We start from the raw sequence: 17,890 nt of genomic DNA, 5'->3' as shown, positions 1-17,890 counted from the left end.
GTCATTTATCAAAACTAAGGTTTGATTATTGGTGTCAACTGAACCAACAATGTACACTCAACATCATATGCAAAATCAACATGTTAATCAATAAAGTATCTCCTACAGTATATACTCTATATGTGTATACTCTATAGAGTATAGATATCCAAAGCCAAGAATGTATAAGAAATAAGTAGATCATCTCTAAGATCAAACATGTAAGTATTAAATAAGGATAAATATGAGTAGATTTAAAGTAAAATGATCCAATCCATCAATTAAAAATAACCATACACTAAGTTCAAAAAACTATAGAGGTCAAAGAAGAAATCCCGACACCTTTATCTTTCAATCGTGCTAAACAATCCCATATCGAAACGCTCGTCTTGAATCAAAGTGATGCATCAATATATTTTATTTAGTTAATTTTATCTGAATTAAATAGCTAAATAAAATCCTCAAACTAATTAAGGTAACTCTAATTGAACATGATCTTTGATTAACCCCTAATTAATATTTAGATATTCCTAATACAATTCACCACTTAAACTAGAGTTAAGCCAGTTTAGTCTTAATCAATCCATCATCTTTATTTGATTAGATTTAATTCTTCAATTAACCCTGACTATTTCACAACCTAATTAGATTAGATTTAAACATGAATCATTTCTAAAACTCATCTAAATTTGATAACCATTTTAATAATCCTAATAATGATCATGTTTTCATCCAAATCAAGACATGATCTAACAACCTAATAAATCCAATTAATAATGGATTATCCATATATTCATCGAATCCATCCATTAATCAATCTAATACAAATTAATCAACTTCTATAATCAATTAACCTATCATTCAATCTATTGTATCAACTACTAACTATGATAGGGAAATGAATAAACCAATCTTAGCCTTACTGTTAACAAATGTTTCCAATTCAATGAAACCTAACTCATCCCCTCTTATTGATCTGTATGTAACTAAAAACTAATTCAATATAGGAATGAAATCAATTCTCTACCAATATGATACTGAGAACATCTTACCCAAACCAGATCGACAATAACTCGATGAAGGAATAAAATGCAGCTATGATGAAATGGAACTCTCCACTCATATCCATAACTGCACAATGAAGACCTTAGACGTAGTCGTGAGGAGTTGGAGCTCTCCTCTTCGTATCTAAAAAGGAGATGGTGTCTCTTATAGTTTCCTCCTCTCAGAATCTAGATAGAGCACATACCTCTGCCTAACAGTTAGGCGTTCAGGGAGTGGTGGCTGTCATTCTTGTGACCCGGCAATGAGGGGAGATAGCAGTGATGAATCGGAAAGAGGAAGGCCCGACAGTGCCAAGCTGGGGTAGAGGAGGCCGGGACGGCTGAGTGACACCAACATGATCGGGCGACGACGTTAGGCAGTGGCCGAGCCGATGAATTGGGCAATGGAGAAAAGGTGATGGCCATGGGCTAGCCGCATCTAGCCACGGTGGTTACGGTGGCCGGACAAGGGGGGAAGGCGGCGACAAATAAGGGGTCAGTCAAAGGGAGGTGGATCCTCTGCGTTGCCTAACAAACCTCATCCGCTAGAGTGAGGCGATAGAGAGGGAGATAGGAGAGATGGGAAGCGCGATGGGAGGGTTGACACCTTCAACCCCTCGTGACAACAACGGTTGTGGCATCGCCGGTCGGGTGGCATTGGCATTTAGGTGGCGATGGCACAAGGAGGAGAAATAGCAGTGGAAATCGGGGGAATAGGGAACAAAAGAGATACTGGATGCGGAAAATAAAAACTAGGTATTTATATAAATACTTAGGTTAATTAGTCACAATCTTATCCTAATTAAATCAATCAACTTCTATCTTAATTGATATTCCAAATAGATTTTCTCTAAGTCTACTTCTATCTTAATTGATATTCCAAATAGATTTTCTTTAAGTCTAATAAATTTATCCCCTTACATGTATTATATGTATTATACAGATTCTCATTAAATCTTAAAAAAATTTTAAAAATTTTATAAGATTATTTTTTTAATAACATTTATTTTTTAATTACTGTATCTTTTGCATGCATAACTCTTAAATGCTCGAAACAAATGGGTATTTAAAGGTGTGGTTTGCTCGAGATTGCATCATTCACATGATTAAAGTGAAGTATATAAAATTTTATTTGTATCATAAATTCAAGTGTTATATGAATAATGAGTAGTTGGCAAGCAAATAATTTGAGTACCACTTTAGACATGTGATTTTTAGCCGGGATGATTCGGGTTCTTATAGTATAGGGTCTTATAGAATTTATATTTACTGACAAAAAAAAATATGGGTGTATATGATTTTATTTATATCTGAATTAATTTCACATGAAGTATATTTCATTTTTGATTAATTTAAATTTACTTTTACTAAAAAACAAAAGAAATCCCACGCTCGTTGCACCGCTGGCGCTTGCCAGCGCTCGCCAGCGCGGCGATATGACCAGAGATAGCCCGAAATGTTTAAAGCTAAAATAAACGCCCTCTGCTTAACGCTAACCAATCAAGTCGGACACCTCCTTCTCCCGCACCTCGACTTCTCCGCCGCACTTTTCTTTCACTACACTACTTATACCTTCCACATTTCCTTCTTCGCATCGAGTCGGCCACAACGAAACACCAACCCCGACCCCAATGGCCGCTTCTCCGTCGATCTCCACACCCTTCGCCTCTCGCTCCCTACTCTCCTCCTCCACCATCTCCCGCCCTCAGATCCTCCTTCTCCCTCGCGCACGCAGCGGTCGCCAAGCCGCCCGCATAGCCCCCATCAGTGCCAAGATCCGGGAGATCTTCATGCCGGCGCTAAGCTCCACCATGACCGAAGGCAAAATCGTGTCCTGGATCAAGTCGGAGGGCGATCGCCTCTCCAAGGGAGAGAGCGTTGTCGTCGTCGAATCTGATAAGGCCGACATGGACGTCGAAACCTTTTACGATGGAATCCTGGCTGCCATTGTCGTCCCTGCTGGCGAGTCCGCCCCCGTCGGTGCCCCTATTGGCCTCCTCGCCGAGAGTGAGGAAGAAGTCGCCCTCGCGAAGGCGCAGGCCCACTCCCAGTCCCAATCTCAACCACAGCCCCAAGCCCACTCGCCTCTCCCTGTTTCTCCTCCTTCGCCACCAGCCTCTGCTGCTGTTACTACTCCATTAGCTGTTTCGGAGGTGCCTAGGAAGACTGTGGCTACGCCCTATGCGAAGAAGATTGCCAAGCAGTACAAGGTGGACATAGGATCTGTTACTGGGACAGGGCCGTATGGAAGGATTACCCCTTCCGACATTGAGACTGCAGCTGGAATCCAACCAAAGAAGCCTGCAAGTTCTCCTGCAGCACTTCCAGTTCCTCAAGTTCCATCTCCTAGTGCTGGTGCCACTCCGAAAGCTCCTACAGCAGTTCTTCCTCCTATTCCTGGCTCCACTGTTGTTCCCTTCACTACGATGCAGGTTGCTGTGTCAAAGAACATGGTTGAAAGTCTCTCTGTACCCACTTTCCGTGTTGGCTATCCTGTGACAACCAATGCACTTGATTCCCTCTATGAAAAGGTATATGCATATTTTTGTGTTCTTGGCTTCTTGGAGATGCTCATTTTGTCTCATCAGTTATGATGCGTTTGCTGTATCTTTTGAACTGGTACCATCATTGGATATTGAATCATCATCGTCTAATCTGATATTCATTATATCAAAGCAACTCTTTAATGACATACTTACAGTTGTTTTTGAGAATTCATTTCCTTTAGCTCCTTTGACACTGGATAAGTTCAGAACAGGCAACCTATCCTATTGAGCTAACATATATGCTATTCTATGTTAAATTACTTGCTTCCCATTCTCTAATCACCTATTTTTGTTATGTTTTCAGCTTAAGCCCAAGGGTGTCACTATGACTGTGCTATTGGCTAAGGCTGCAGCTATGGCACTCGTGAAACATCCAGTTGTGAATGCTACCTGCAAAGATGGGAAGAGTTTTACCTATAATGAGAACATCAACATTGCGGTTGCTGTGGCAATTGATGGTGGATTGATAACCCCTGTTCTTCAAGATGCAGACAAGGTTGTAAAATAATATTGATAAATAAGCAATATTTTCTCCTTGTTTTACTCATCATTAATTTTGATTTTTTAGTTGGATATTTATTTGCTTTGCGAAAGGTGGAAAGAACTGCTAAAGAAGGCTCGTGGAAAGCAACTTCAGCCCAATGAATATAGCTCAGGTAAATAATCTATGTGATAAGTTTTCTATAGTTTTGAATATGGTTCTTTTATTTCTTTTCACTTATAAGTATTATGTCAATTTTTCTTAGGAACATTTACTGTATCAAATCTGGGTATGTTTGGGGTAGACAGATTTGATGCCATTCTTCCACCTGGTCAGGTATGGTATACAAAAGCATGATTTATATGTAGAGCTTCAGTCTTTAGGCATGGTAATATCTTGATTTATTAGATTAATTGTGTCTAGGGGGCTATTATGGCTGTGGGAGCTTCAAAGCCGACTGTTGTTGCTGATGCTGATGGCTTCTTCTCAGTTAAGAGTAAGATGCTGGTAAGTTAAGGTCCTTCAATACTTTTGCATCCTCCCTGTGGATGTTTTCACAGTTATGCCAACTGAATTGGTTGATTAAAATTTTCTTTTGAAAGTTCAAACACTAGGATTGTTCCAAAACTCATATTTAAATTCTAGAATAGTAAAGATATATCACTTGCAAAACCAAATTTCAGTTCAAAGTTCAATTCTTTGTTTCATATATGAGAGAACTCACAAGCATTGAGACTTCGAAATTCAACTGTTTTCATTTTATTCTTGTTTAATAAAAAAAAAAACTTTGGATAGGACATTGGAGCTTAGGGAACAAATTATTGAGAGTTTAGATATGACAAAAATCATCTAAAAGTAAGAGAGTACATAACATACAGTGGTTTTTGTTCCAAAATGTGGTACAAGATCTGTTTTAAGATGACATTCTCATTTGAAATAGGTTTTGTATATATATTTTTTATTTTTTTATCCCAGGACATGTTTGATACTCATTTTTAATAGTTTGTAGATCTTTATTAAGATTAATTAATCATTATTACGAAAACTGAAGCTTATTATTGGCATATGTGTTATGTTAAGGCTTATTATTGACATATGTGTTATGTTAAGGTTTATTATTGACATATGTGTTATGTTAAGGTTTATTATTGACAAAAAAAAGTTTAATTGGCAGAAAAGTTTGTGATAGAGTCCCTAAACTTTTTAAACAAGAAAAATAATCAAACAAGTATATTGTTGTGATAAAGGATATGCATGATAATGTAATAATTTGTGTTAGGGCTACTTTGCTATAACAGTATCATATAGGATTGTTGATGAAAATGTTATTAATAGGACAAAAAACAAATGATTGAAATGGAGAGGAGCTTTAAGAATACTGCATGATTGTTGTGTGCCTAGGCTACAAGAAATAAGATTATGCTACAACTCACCCTTATGAATCAGAACATTAGTTGCTTAAGATACGTGTACAAAAATTAATGTAGTATTAATGAAGGTGCTGAGATGGATGTATTAGGTCACTAGAAATGATACAAAAAAAGAATATGGATTGAGAGTGATTAGATGGAATTCCAACAGATAATAAAATGAGAAAATATGTGTTGGATGGTATAAACATATTCAAAATTCAAAAGTGCCTAATAGATTAAATAGATAGAAAAGTTAAATTATTTTAATGTTAAGGTGTAGGTAGCCATCAGAGGTAAAAGAAAATGCTAGCTATTGATTATAAAAAAGAATAATCTGATTAGCTGGAATATTATTAATGATATTGTTCTTAGGATTCTCGTGGGTCTAGAAGGGGTTGAATTGACACAACTTGTAAATTTAAATTCTTTTTCACGCTCTTGCAAATGCAAGGTTTAATAAAATCTGGTTAGAGATAATGCAACGAACAACAACAACAACAACAACAACCAAGCCTTTTCCCACTAGGTGGGGTCGGCTGTATGAATCTTTTTACGCCATTGAGCTCTATCTCCTATTATATCATCATCTATATTTAAATAAATTTTATCTTGTTTTATTGTTGCTAACCAAATCTTTTTTGATCTTCCTTGTTTGATATGCATGTTTATCATAGTTTCACATGGCCTAACTGGAGCATTTATTGGTCGTCTAAGTACATGTTCGTACCATCTTAAACGTGTCTCTCGGAATTTGTCTTCAATAGATGCAACTCCGACTTTCTCTCCAATGTTCTCATTTCTTATTTTGTCCATCTTCGTATGTCCACACATCTACCTTAACATCCTCATCTCTGCAACTCTCATCTTCTGCTCATGTGCTCGAGTCATAGCCCAACATTCAGCTCCATATAACATAGCATGTCTAATTGCGGTTTTATTGAACTTACCTTTAAGTTTAAGAGGTATTGTACGGTCACATAAAACACCCGATGCTCCCCTCCATTTCACCCATCCTGCTTGTATTATATGTAAGACATCTCTCTCAATCCCTCCATCATTTTGTAAAAATGATCCTAAATATTTAAATCTCTCGGTTCCAGGCAACTCGTCCTCTCCTATCTTAACAATTGTTTCATTACTTCTAATATTGCTAAACTTAAATTCCATATATTCTGTCTTTAATCTACTAAGCTTAAAACTTTTCCCTTCTAGTGTTTCCCTCCAAAATTCTTGCTTAGCATTTACTCCTTCACGTGTCTCATCTACCAAAATAATATCATCCGCAAACAACATGCACCATCATAATTAGTGTAAAAAGATAGGGACTTAGGGCTGATCCTTGATGTAATCCTATTTTTATTGGAAATGCTTCAGTTACTCCGCCTGAAGTCTTTACTCTGGTCGTTACATCCTCATACATATCCTTAATTAGTTTAATATATGTTACGCTAACACCTCTCTTTTCTAAAATTCTCCATATAAGTTATCTTGGGACTCTATCATAAGCTTTTTCTAAGTCAATGAATACCCTGATATTTTTCAATTAATTGTCTAAGGAGATGTATAGCTTCTATTGTCGACCTTCCAGGCATGAACCCAAATTGATTTTCTGTCACTGTGGTCTCCTTCCTTAATCTTTTTTCTATTACTTTTTTCCAAAGTTTCATAGTATGTCTCATTAGTTTAATACCCTTATAGTTTGTATAATTTTGTATGTCTCCCTTGTTCTTATATAAGGGAACTAGAGTACTTATCCTCCATTGATCAGACATTCTTTTCGTTTTCAATATCATGTTGAATAATTTTGTAAGTCATTCAATACCTTGTTTTCCTAAGCACTTCCATACCTCTATCGGAATATCATCTGGTCCAACGGCTTTTCCATTGTGCATCTCATTTAAAGCCATGCACAATGGAAAAACACCTCTAATAAAATAAAAAAGCACCTCTAACACAGCTATATTATGTGATTCAAACCCCATGCTTTTACTCTATTGCCTAAGAGTCGTTAGATAAGTTACTACTTGAAACCACTAATTGAAATGCTTCCTCCCTTCCAAAGGTGGAGAAACTCATACAAAATTAGTTTTCTTTTACAAGATTTAGACTAAACTGCAAGATAGAAATTACAAAGTAAAAGTAAATTAAACGTAATTGAAGTAACTCTTTGTTAAGGATGATTGCAATACTTCATAATAGTACAACAACAATGATGAACACACAAGAATTAGTACTTGTCATGACTAGATGTCTCTATTCAAAGTAGCTTTGCTTGCTATTTATAGAGCGAATCTATAGATTATCCTCTATCTGCTATCCGCTATCCGTTGATCAATTAACTATGCCATCATTATTGGAACCCTATCTATAGTGATTGTTATGCCATTATTCGATTCAAATGCCTTCCAGTTGACTATACTAGATAAGCCTTTGACCTAGTCTTGTTACGACGGTCTTTGGTTGACTCCATTAGATAACTTGAGCATCAATTGACCTTTGAGACTACTAATTGATCAACCTTTTCACCAGTGATGAGGTTCTAGTTGACTACAAGTGCCTTTAGTCAACTCATATCCTTTGCCATGAATCATATCCACACAGACAAAGTCATTGACATCAAACTATCTCGTCAACTTTGACCTAGAACATTTTTTCCCTAGTCAAGTACATACCTATGTAGAAAACTTCTACCCCAAATACTTGAAATTATATGTCTCTTGTTTCTTTCATCTCATGTGACTTCATGTTATGAGACTTCCCTAATAGGCCGCCTTCTCTTGGTGTTGGTCCCTTGTGGGTGTGTTAGATTGCTAGGGGGTTAACATGTAGCAAATTAAAGCATTCTTCTCTGACAAGCCTCCTCTCCTTGTTGTTGGTCCTTGTGGACGTGTTAGATTGCGGGGGGATAACATGTAGCAAATTAAAGCCTTTTTCTATGTTGTGATCTCAGCAACGACACAAACATTAGCGGTTGAAATAGCATAAAGACAAATAGAAACATATTGAAGGCACACTATTTAACATGGTTCACTATTCTCCAAAAATTGTTACATCCATAGACTATAACCCTTTTAGAGAGTCACTCCTACAAACCACTACTTATCTCCTTTTTGGCAATATTAGCTTTGGATGTTGTTCATAAGGTTTACAAGAGGTGGGATAAAGCAATAAGGCTCAATGACAAAGAATAAAGTTAGGGTTTTTTGTATTGTATAGATGGAAGAATTTTTTGTGTTTCGAGCCTCTTAACCCTTATAAAGACCTCCATGAAGTGCGTTGCTAGCATGACTTTACTGACATGCCACACATTAATTGATCAGTGAAATATCATCATTGTTACTCTCGCATGCTATCAGTTCAATGATTTCTTCATCTAAAACCCATTAGTCGACTTTTTGTCCATCATTGTTTCTCTTGTCTTGCAATCGAATTCTATGATGATTGCTTCATCTAAGGTCATCAGTCGACTAGACATCAATCATGAGTTAGCTTCCTTGACTATTTCTCATGGCTTGAAACCTTTTCATGCAATTCATCGGATTACTCTTGAATTAGTCAATTGATTATAAACTTTCAATCGATTGGAGCACCCGTCAAGTTCTTATAAGCTATCAGTTGACTGCACCACTTAAAAACTTCACACTTAACATTAAGTTTTTCAGCTGGTTATCTCAGTCGCCACAACTACACAATCAATTGGTAATTTGACTCCAATCCATCTAATGTTTGAGTTTGCCTATATTGAGTTCTACCCTTGCCCGAATCCATGTTCACTTTGCCTTCATCTCACAACACTTGACACGCTTGACAACACTTGACATCAATCCATGTTTGAGTTTGCCTATATTGACTTCCGCCATGTCTAATAATTTTGTGTTAAGTTTCTCATCCCTTGGATGCACTTAGCTCTCCGATTTTCTTCTCGTGTCATCCTTCTTGTTTCACCTGCATACGCTTGATACGCTTATATCAAGCAAGCTCCTCATCCCACCAAGCATGACACTTAGACACACAAGTCAAACTATAACACGGTCTAATTTAAATCCTTTGCTCAAACATCAAAATCGATGGTGATACTTAAGTTCCAATAATCTTCCTCCCTCTTATTGATGTTTGGAAACTGTTTAAGTTAGTAAAAAATTGAATATATATAAAATGCAAATAAATGTGCAGTAACTACAAAAAGATAATATAAAGCCTAATCTAGATCTAGTCCTCAGCGACCTTACATTTGAACTCTCTCCTACATTTAAACACTTGCTTAGTCAAAAACCCTTACATTCACTCCTCTTTGGAAATTTCAGTCCCTAACTTAACCTACTTCCCCCCATTTGACAACTTCAAGATAGTGGATCAAAACTAATTATGGTTAACTAGGGTTTAGTCAATTGCTACTTGGTGGTAGTTGACTGCTATTATGCTAGTCGACTTATAATTTCAATTTTGATGTTAAAAAATGGATTAAATTTTCTAGAAAATTCATAAAATTTTAAAATTTCACATAGATAATTTGCATGTTATACTTTCACAGAAAAATATTTTCTAAGCAAATCAATTTTCAAAAATGTAACTATCTGGCATGTAACATGAAGTTGAATCAACCATACATAAATTCTAAATTTTATTTCCTATGGTTGACCATCCTGGGGTGTTTCTAAAAATTTTAAATATATTTTTGAATTTTAGCATCTAAACCAGGTTAGTTTCAACATAATTTACTAGGTATCTTTTAGGAATCAAACTTTTCCACACTTTTCTAACATTTGTTTCACCCCTAGTGTTTCTCAGTTTTTAGTTCATTCTTTCCTATCCTAAACTTTCTCTTCTCTTTTAAGTCTTGTTCTTTGATTTTTATCAATAAATTCATAATATTTGAACCATTAGAAAATTTAACTAAGGTCAGTTCTAGAGTTTGTACTTGTTTCCTTAAGTTTATAATCTTAGCCTCCAAATTTACAGATTGGATTTTGATTATAAAGTTTCTAATTTTTTTCCAACTATATGTACAAATTTTTTAAGTCTAAATACTTCTAATTTTACATAAGGATTTTGATAACATTTTAATAGCATTGTATAATTTATCTAATGGTAGACGTACTTCACTTACTGTGTTGTTGGAATTGTAAGGTGTAGTTCCGCCATGCCCCCTTGGCTTTCGTCGGATGATGTTGAGATCTAACCAATTACTCCATCATGGATTACTATGAAGGCAATTCCTGCCTTATGGTGTTCTCCTAATTCTTCTTGCCGATAACAAAGTTTTGTCCCAAGTCACCTCTAAATTTTGCACTTGAATTTTGGTTTTAGTTTATCTTTCCCCGCTTCCTTTTTCTGTTTAGTGCAATGGTCCTTCGTGTAGCCTTCTTCATTGCAGTGAAAGCACCTACCACTCATCTTCCCTTCTGTTTTCTTCTCAACAACTTCTTTGCTTTTTTCCTATCAAAATTATTATTTTTAAAAATTCTTTTTATTTTCCTTACCACATTACCATTACCATTACTTAATAAGCTTTTTGATTGCTATCCATGGAAGAGGTGTCTAATTATTACTTTGAATCATCCTTCTTCTGTACTATCAATTTTGTTGATAGGTTGTCTTCCCTATGGCTCCCTTCTTTGTTTTTCAAACCTGCAAGTCTAGACTTGTGTAATTCTACAACACTAAAAAAAATCATTTAGTGTACTTACCTTGATGTCCTTTGACATATAAAACACGAGTTTACCATAAAGATCCATTCTTGTAATCTTGGGAATGCATTGATTGTGCTCCCTAACATATCTTTGTTAGGTATGGATTCACTAATATTTAACAAATTATTAATTAGCTCTTTTAACCTTTTAACTTTTTAACCTTTTAACAGTTTGGCAACCCATTTTCCATTTTAAAGTTTAGGTTATTGATTTGATTTTTAAGTAGGTCCCGTTTTGCTAATTTTGAGTCTAAGAATCCTTCGTGCAACTCCCACCAATCTCTACCACAAATCTTTGGTGGATTTATAAAATCCTATCTGATTGATCTCGTTTAGGGTAGAACGCGATGATCTTCTATATCATCCCTATCTTCATCCTTAGATATCTCAAAATCATATTTCATGGTTAGCATTAATTCAAAATTTATTCTAAAAACACCTCTGTATGGCACTTACATTATGAAAATTTCGTCTTGAATTTTAGTGGGTGAGTGCTTGATCCGACCATTTATATTTGGATTCCTTTCTTCCTCAAATTTAGTTTCTCAGCTGGTGCTTAGTCCTTTTGGGCAATCCTTTCTCTGATATCATTTATCGGTCCTTTGTGAGTGTCTTGGATCGTCGAGGGTGAGAGAGTGAATAGTGTGTTTGCAAATTAAAAGTCTGTCTCTTGCTACGATGTTAGCAAGCATACAAAAACATTAGCAGTGGAAATAACATAAAAATAAAAACATACCACACAAACATTATTTAACGTGGTTCATGATTCCCAAGAGTTGCTATGTTCACAACCTATGATGCTTGCAAAGAGTCACTCTTAGAAATCACTACTTTTCCCCTCTTTGGTAAAATATCAAAGGTGGAAAACCCCTTACAATATCAGCTTTGGATGTAATACAGGAGGTTTACAAGAGTTAGGATAAAACACGAAGGCTCATTGATAAAGAATAAATTTGGGGCTATTTGTATTTTGTAGACGGAAGATCTTTCTATGTTTTGAACCCTTATAAAGATCTCTACAAAGTGTTTTGCTGGCACAACATTCCTAACATGGCACGCATTAGTCAATTGATACGACTGCTTTTCCCGCTCGCAATCAATATTTGTAATGATTTCTTTATCTGAAACTCATTAGTCAACTGCTTGTCCATCATCAATTGTCTGACACCACCATTTCTATCGGCATGCAACTGAATCCTGCGACAATTGCTTCATGTCATTAGTTGTGGACATCAACCATGAGTCGATTGCCTTGATTGTTTTTCATGGCTCGAGACCTTTTTGTGCAATTCATTGGATAACTCATGCATTAATCCATTACAAATCTTTATAGTAAGTGTTTCAGTCTACTGTCTTAGTCGATTGACCCATAGTTAACTACTTAGTTGACTAGTAATTTGACTTCAACCCATCTAATGATTGAGTCTGTCTAGGTTGAGTTCTACTCATGTCTGATTATATGTTCACTCAACCTTCATCTCATAACCCTCCAACTCATTTTTTCATGTCATCCTTCTTGTTTTGCCCACGTACACTTACGCCAAGCTCTTTGTTCCTTGAATGCACTGAACTCATTGTTCCCTTCCCATGCCATCCATCACATTGCTTGCCTCTACTGCTTCCTGGATCATGAGCAAGTATCATGGATCCATCACATTGCTTGCCTATACTGAATGACCCGTCATGAGAAAGTATCATGGATCGTTATACGAGTGTCATATACTTTCTCATGTGGCTATTATTATGACTACTAGTCCTTAGACCTGAAGTCACCATGGATCCCTACATAAGGAGTTATGTACTTTGGTTTCGTCAAACGTCACCCGTAACTGGGTGGACTATAAAGGCGATTACTGGGTATGTAACGAATTATGCAGAGGGATGTGAGTGATGTAGATGGGATCTATCCCTCCTATATGACGGGAGCGACATCGATATTCTTGATAGAGTGAGACCACGAAGTGCATGGCCATGCCCAAAATGAGTCAATATAAGATATTGAGCTCATTTGATTTAGTGAGTCTACTTGGAGTTCAAGATTTAGATTGGTGAGAGGATGACACGGTCTATGCTTCACATTGATCAATCTAGATGTCTAGGATAGAAGGACACTTGTCATATATTGTGAGAAGTCACAATTAGTAGTCACAAGGTGATGTTGGATCTCAACATTCTTGTAACTTGGGTAGTAATGATGCGTTGCTAGATACCGCTCATTACTTATGCTTCTAAATGGGTTTAGGGACATTGCCAACGTTACAAGAACCTATAGGGTAACACACTAAGGACAATTAGATGGAGATTAGGTTCATATGATGAACCAAGAGGATTAGATTCATTTGATGAATAAATTGGGTTAAGAGTAATCCTAATTGGGCTAATTGAGTTGGACTCAAGTTGATTCATGTGTTTAATGAGTCTAATTTAGATTATGACTCATTGAATCAATTTAATTAAATGAATTAGATTCATTATATTAAATTGGCTTGAATTAAATGGTTGGATTAGATCAACCATGAGAGAGATTAAGTGAGAGAAAGATGAAGAGTCAAGTTTGACTTGATTTTATGCCACCTCATTGGTGAGTTGGCATTGATTGGGCCAATGATGATGCTCCACATCATCATGGTTGCTTAAGTAGGATGCCACCTCATGGGAGTTACCAAGAGTTGTGACTCTTGGCATTCCATGGAGGTTACAACACCTCTTAATGTGGCCGGCCACATCAATAGCATGGTGAGTTTCATTTTGTGAGTAATTCTCATTCATTCCATCATCTTCTTCCTCAAGCTCTCCTCTTGCTCTCCCTCTCCTATCTTGCCGAACCCTACTAAGGTGCTAGCACACTTTAGTTTGGTGATCTCCTTGTGTTCGTGTGGATACTTCTAGAGGGTTGTCTACTTTGACAATCTTGAGATCCGGCAAACCGTTGGATTAGCGGGATAGCGAAGGGCATCACATTGAGGGTAACGCTCTTATCTAGTGTAGATCTAGACTTTAGAAACTCGTACTTGTATTTTGTTTTATTTTTCTTCGTACGGATCCGGTGGCGGGGGGTTTCGGGGTTTCCGCGACGCGAAAAAACGATTTTCGCTGCCCGAAAAATCCAACAGTGCACAACTGGAGTGATGATCACCATGGTTCAAAATCGAAAGGGGCACTTATGTGATAAGCACCTTGTTTACCTATTTTAATCATAGCGAATTTTCTATAAGTTGGGTTTGCCAGAGTTCAATTATAAAATTTTGTTTCAATTTGGAGTCTAGTTATTGGTAGGCTTCAAATTAAAATAAAAATTTATTCTTGACCTTGTGCAAAGAGCAACTTTTAAGGACAAAATGATGGTCACTGATAATATGAAACTGCTAAATCATTATTTTAGTTTTTAATCTTTGAACATGCACCAATGATCTTGTTATTGTCGTTAATTCTAGGTTAGTTTCTTCAGAATGAACTTATATTATTTAAAAGAAAGGCTCATCTCCTTTTCACTTTTCAGGTAAATGTAACTGCTGATCATCGGATTATCTATGGTGCTGATTTGGCAGCTTTCCTACAAACATTTGCAAAGATTGTTGAGGATCCTGAGATCCTAACACTGTAGGTCTTTTTCCACAAACCAGTAATTGTAAGGTTGCTAGCTGCCCCGATTGTAGAATTTGAGAGCTTTTCTAGCCTTGAGATTCCGAGTCAGTTCTTGTTTTTTGTTGCACTGAATGACCGAAATATACATTAATTTCCAAGAATCTATCCAGAATAAAAGTATTATTGCAAAAAAGGGGGATTTATTTTTGAGATTAATAAAACCTTACATTTCCATCACAAATAATTGTCTGAACAAGTGAGATTTGTATTCCTGATATGGATGCTGGTTTCTCATGTTTCTCATCAACAGATGTGTATATGCACATTGGTGGATTATGCATCAACTTGAGAAACTACATGGCTTTTTTTGGTGCTTGGTGCTTGATAAATCTAATTTTATTGTGAAATGAATATCAAATAATAAAGTATTGAAATTCCTACTGTACTAATATAATAAAGGGAATGGTTTGGATCGTGTTTCACAAGAAATGTAGATAGTTAATTCTAATTTTAGGATTGAATTATTTGAACATGGAGTTTAGGTTTTAATTGCTAAATCTAAGGAAAGAAAAACAGTCGCAATCGATAGAATTGAAAATTTTATAGACTATGAACATGAATGAAATAATAAACAACATAAAGGTATGCAATTAACAACGATAAAAGAAATACTAAGCTAACTCAAATGCATCAACTAGAAAATCATTGAAATTATTCTACGATTACAACCCAATTCATGCAATTGTTAAGTGAACAACCACGACTTGTCTACTCTACTACATTAAAGAAATCCAACATGAAAGAAGAATTGAAACCACTAAAATCATTGATCAACAATCATAAAACAAGACGAATTCAATTCTAAACATAAGGAAATGAACCTGTCAATCTTCCAATAGCTAGATCTAGAGAAAATGAAATCATGGTTCAGCAATGGAGGAATCTACAGATCTAATTCATGCTTACAATCCAAGATAGGGCATCCCAAAGCTTGTGCCGGATCGGATCTGGTATGAGGAAGAAGAACGACGGATGGAAACTCAGTGTAACACCCCTAGAAAGCCTAGATAAAGTAAGGGCAATGAGAGTATGAATGTAATGAAAAAAATGTGTAGATAGTCTACGTTGAATGTTACGATGGGAAGGATTTAGATGATTAAAAACTTTATGAAAGAAAATAAAGTTGAGAATATAAAGTTCTATACATGATTTATAATGCAAGGAATTAATGTAAACAAAAGAAATATGAGATATTATATATGCATGTATGAAATATTTATGCATAATGCATATACATGAATTATTTTGTACAAAAATATGTTAGGAGAAGGATTTGATCCTTGGTTCTCTTGTGAATGCATGCATGTGTTAACCAAGTGTGATAGGAGTGAATATTGTAAGAGGAGAGATGGGAATTATAATTAAAGGAAAGAAAGGAGAGAAATTAAGAGAAAGAAAAGAGAGAAACTCAAGAAGCATTTCTCTAGCATATTCTTTCTCATTAAGAGAAGAAGTAAATGAGGAGGATGAATCAAGTCAAGTTTTCCTCCCATCACTTTAGTATAAATAGACATGGAGGGGCTTCATCCTCAACTCACTCTCCTCCTCTCCTCCATTTGTGCCGAGCACTCTCCCTCCCTCTTTCCTCTTGTTGCCGAGAGCAACAACTCTCCCCTTCTTTCTTTCTTTTGTTGCCGAGCAACACAAGAGGAAGAAGCCTCCTCTTCTTCCTCCTCCTCTCCACCAAAAGACCTAGCCACTTCTTCCTCCATTGGTGCCGAGCAAAGCAAGCAAGGAAGAAAGGTCCACAAGCAAGTTCTCAACTCTAGGAAACTTAAGCAAAGAAGGTAAGCTTCCCCTCACCTGCGGTACAAGGCTTTCATGTGATTTTCGGATTCTTTTTCTATGCCTTGAAAGAAAGTTTTCCCCTATGTTTTTATACATATATGATGCATGATCAGAGGTGTATGTAACCCTAGAATTTCAATCAAAAATATTGTAAATAGGTTAGGAAAATTATTGTCTAACCAAACTAGTACAAGGTTCCCTCTATGAAATGCTAAGGACCTTCCTATGGTTTTCTTGCTTGGAAGTTGAATGGAACCAAAAAGAACCCCACTCTCATGTTTCGGCCAAGAAAGAATTTAGGGTTAGGAGGACCTTGAATTTAAAATAACTATGCTTATATGACATGATATAAAGTTCTTAAGAGTTGTATACTTGTATGTTGAAAGAAACTCATGAACCTTACTCTTAATATTTTGGCCATGGTAAGGTGATGGTTTAGAGAAGCTTAAACAAAATTCTAATATGATCAATGACCTCTGTGATATTATGTTATGAAAGATGATTAATGCTCTCATGTTTAATTGGAATGTAGAAAATTAGTTACATGATTTATGACATGTAAAATCACAAGAGTCCTAGCTTGTTTATAATCCAACTTTGTGTATGATGTTCTTAGTAAATCTTGCTATGAAATTTACTTAGGTTTCCCATGCTTTAGGCCACTTAAAGGAAGTTTATATTCTATGAATTTCGGCCAAGTAAGGTTTAAAGGACCTAGAGGCCTTGGAAATGAAACCTAAGGGGTTAAAAGTACTTTTTATGAAAACTTGATAATGTGTGAATGTGATACATGTTTGTATGACCTAAATGAATCATTATGTGTTCGACCATGAAGGGATAGATGCCCTAGAAACCCTAGAACAAAAATTAAATATGTCTATGCCATGCTGTATGAAAATGATATGATAATAAGTTAGAATGCATGATTGCTTTAGTTACGAAATGATATGCATAATGAAGTTATATTATGAAATATGCCATGATGTGTTATAGCATAAAAAATGCTATACATAATGAAAAGAAATGAAGTTATGTTATGATATGTGATAGCATAGAAAATGCTATACATAATGAAAAGAAATGAAAAGAATAAATGCATGAAAGATTGTTAAGGACATGATATGATAGTTATGCATGATAAGTTATTTTATGGTTTGTACCAAGGGTGGGCTCCGAAACGCCCGGGGTAAGACTCGGGCCTCGTCAGTAATGGGCCTTTGAGTGCCCTAGGTCGATGGAGTAAGACTCGGGCCTAGTATGTATGCATGGTAGGGCTCAAGACTTGCTACCTTGGACCTACGCAATAT

The 17,890-nt window shown here is 36.0% G+C and overlaps 1 protein-coding gene across 1 annotated transcript; it reads left to right on the top strand.

The window, feature by feature from the left end:
* Positions 1-2,509: 2,509 nt before the first annotated feature.
* LOC122027536 (dihydrolipoyllysine-residue acetyltransferase component 4 of pyruvate dehydrogenase complex, chloroplastic-like) lies at positions 2,510-14,979 on the top strand. The gene is made up of 6 exons (XM_042586525.1): positions 2,510-3,553; positions 3,873-4,064; positions 4,137-4,224; positions 4,315-4,385; positions 4,473-4,556; positions 14,650-14,979. The coding sequence occupies exons 1-6, from the start codon at positions 2,654-2,656 to the stop codon at positions 14,752-14,754; spliced, it is 1,440 nt and encodes a 479-aa protein (XP_042442459.1). The 5' UTR covers positions 2,510-2,653; the 3' UTR covers positions 14,755-14,979.
* The last annotated feature ends 2,911 nt before the right edge of the window (positions 14,980-17,890 follow it).

Source organism: Zingiber officinale, chromosome 10A (assembly GCF_018446385.1).
Source record: "Zingiber officinale cultivar Zhangliang chromosome 10A, Zo_v1.1, whole genome shotgun sequence".
NCBI lineage: Eukaryota > Viridiplantae > Streptophyta > Magnoliopsida > Zingiberales > Zingiberaceae > Zingiber > Zingiber officinale.
The sequence above is the reverse complement of the archived record's forward strand: the minus strand, read 5'-3'. Positions and strand labels throughout refer to the sequence as shown.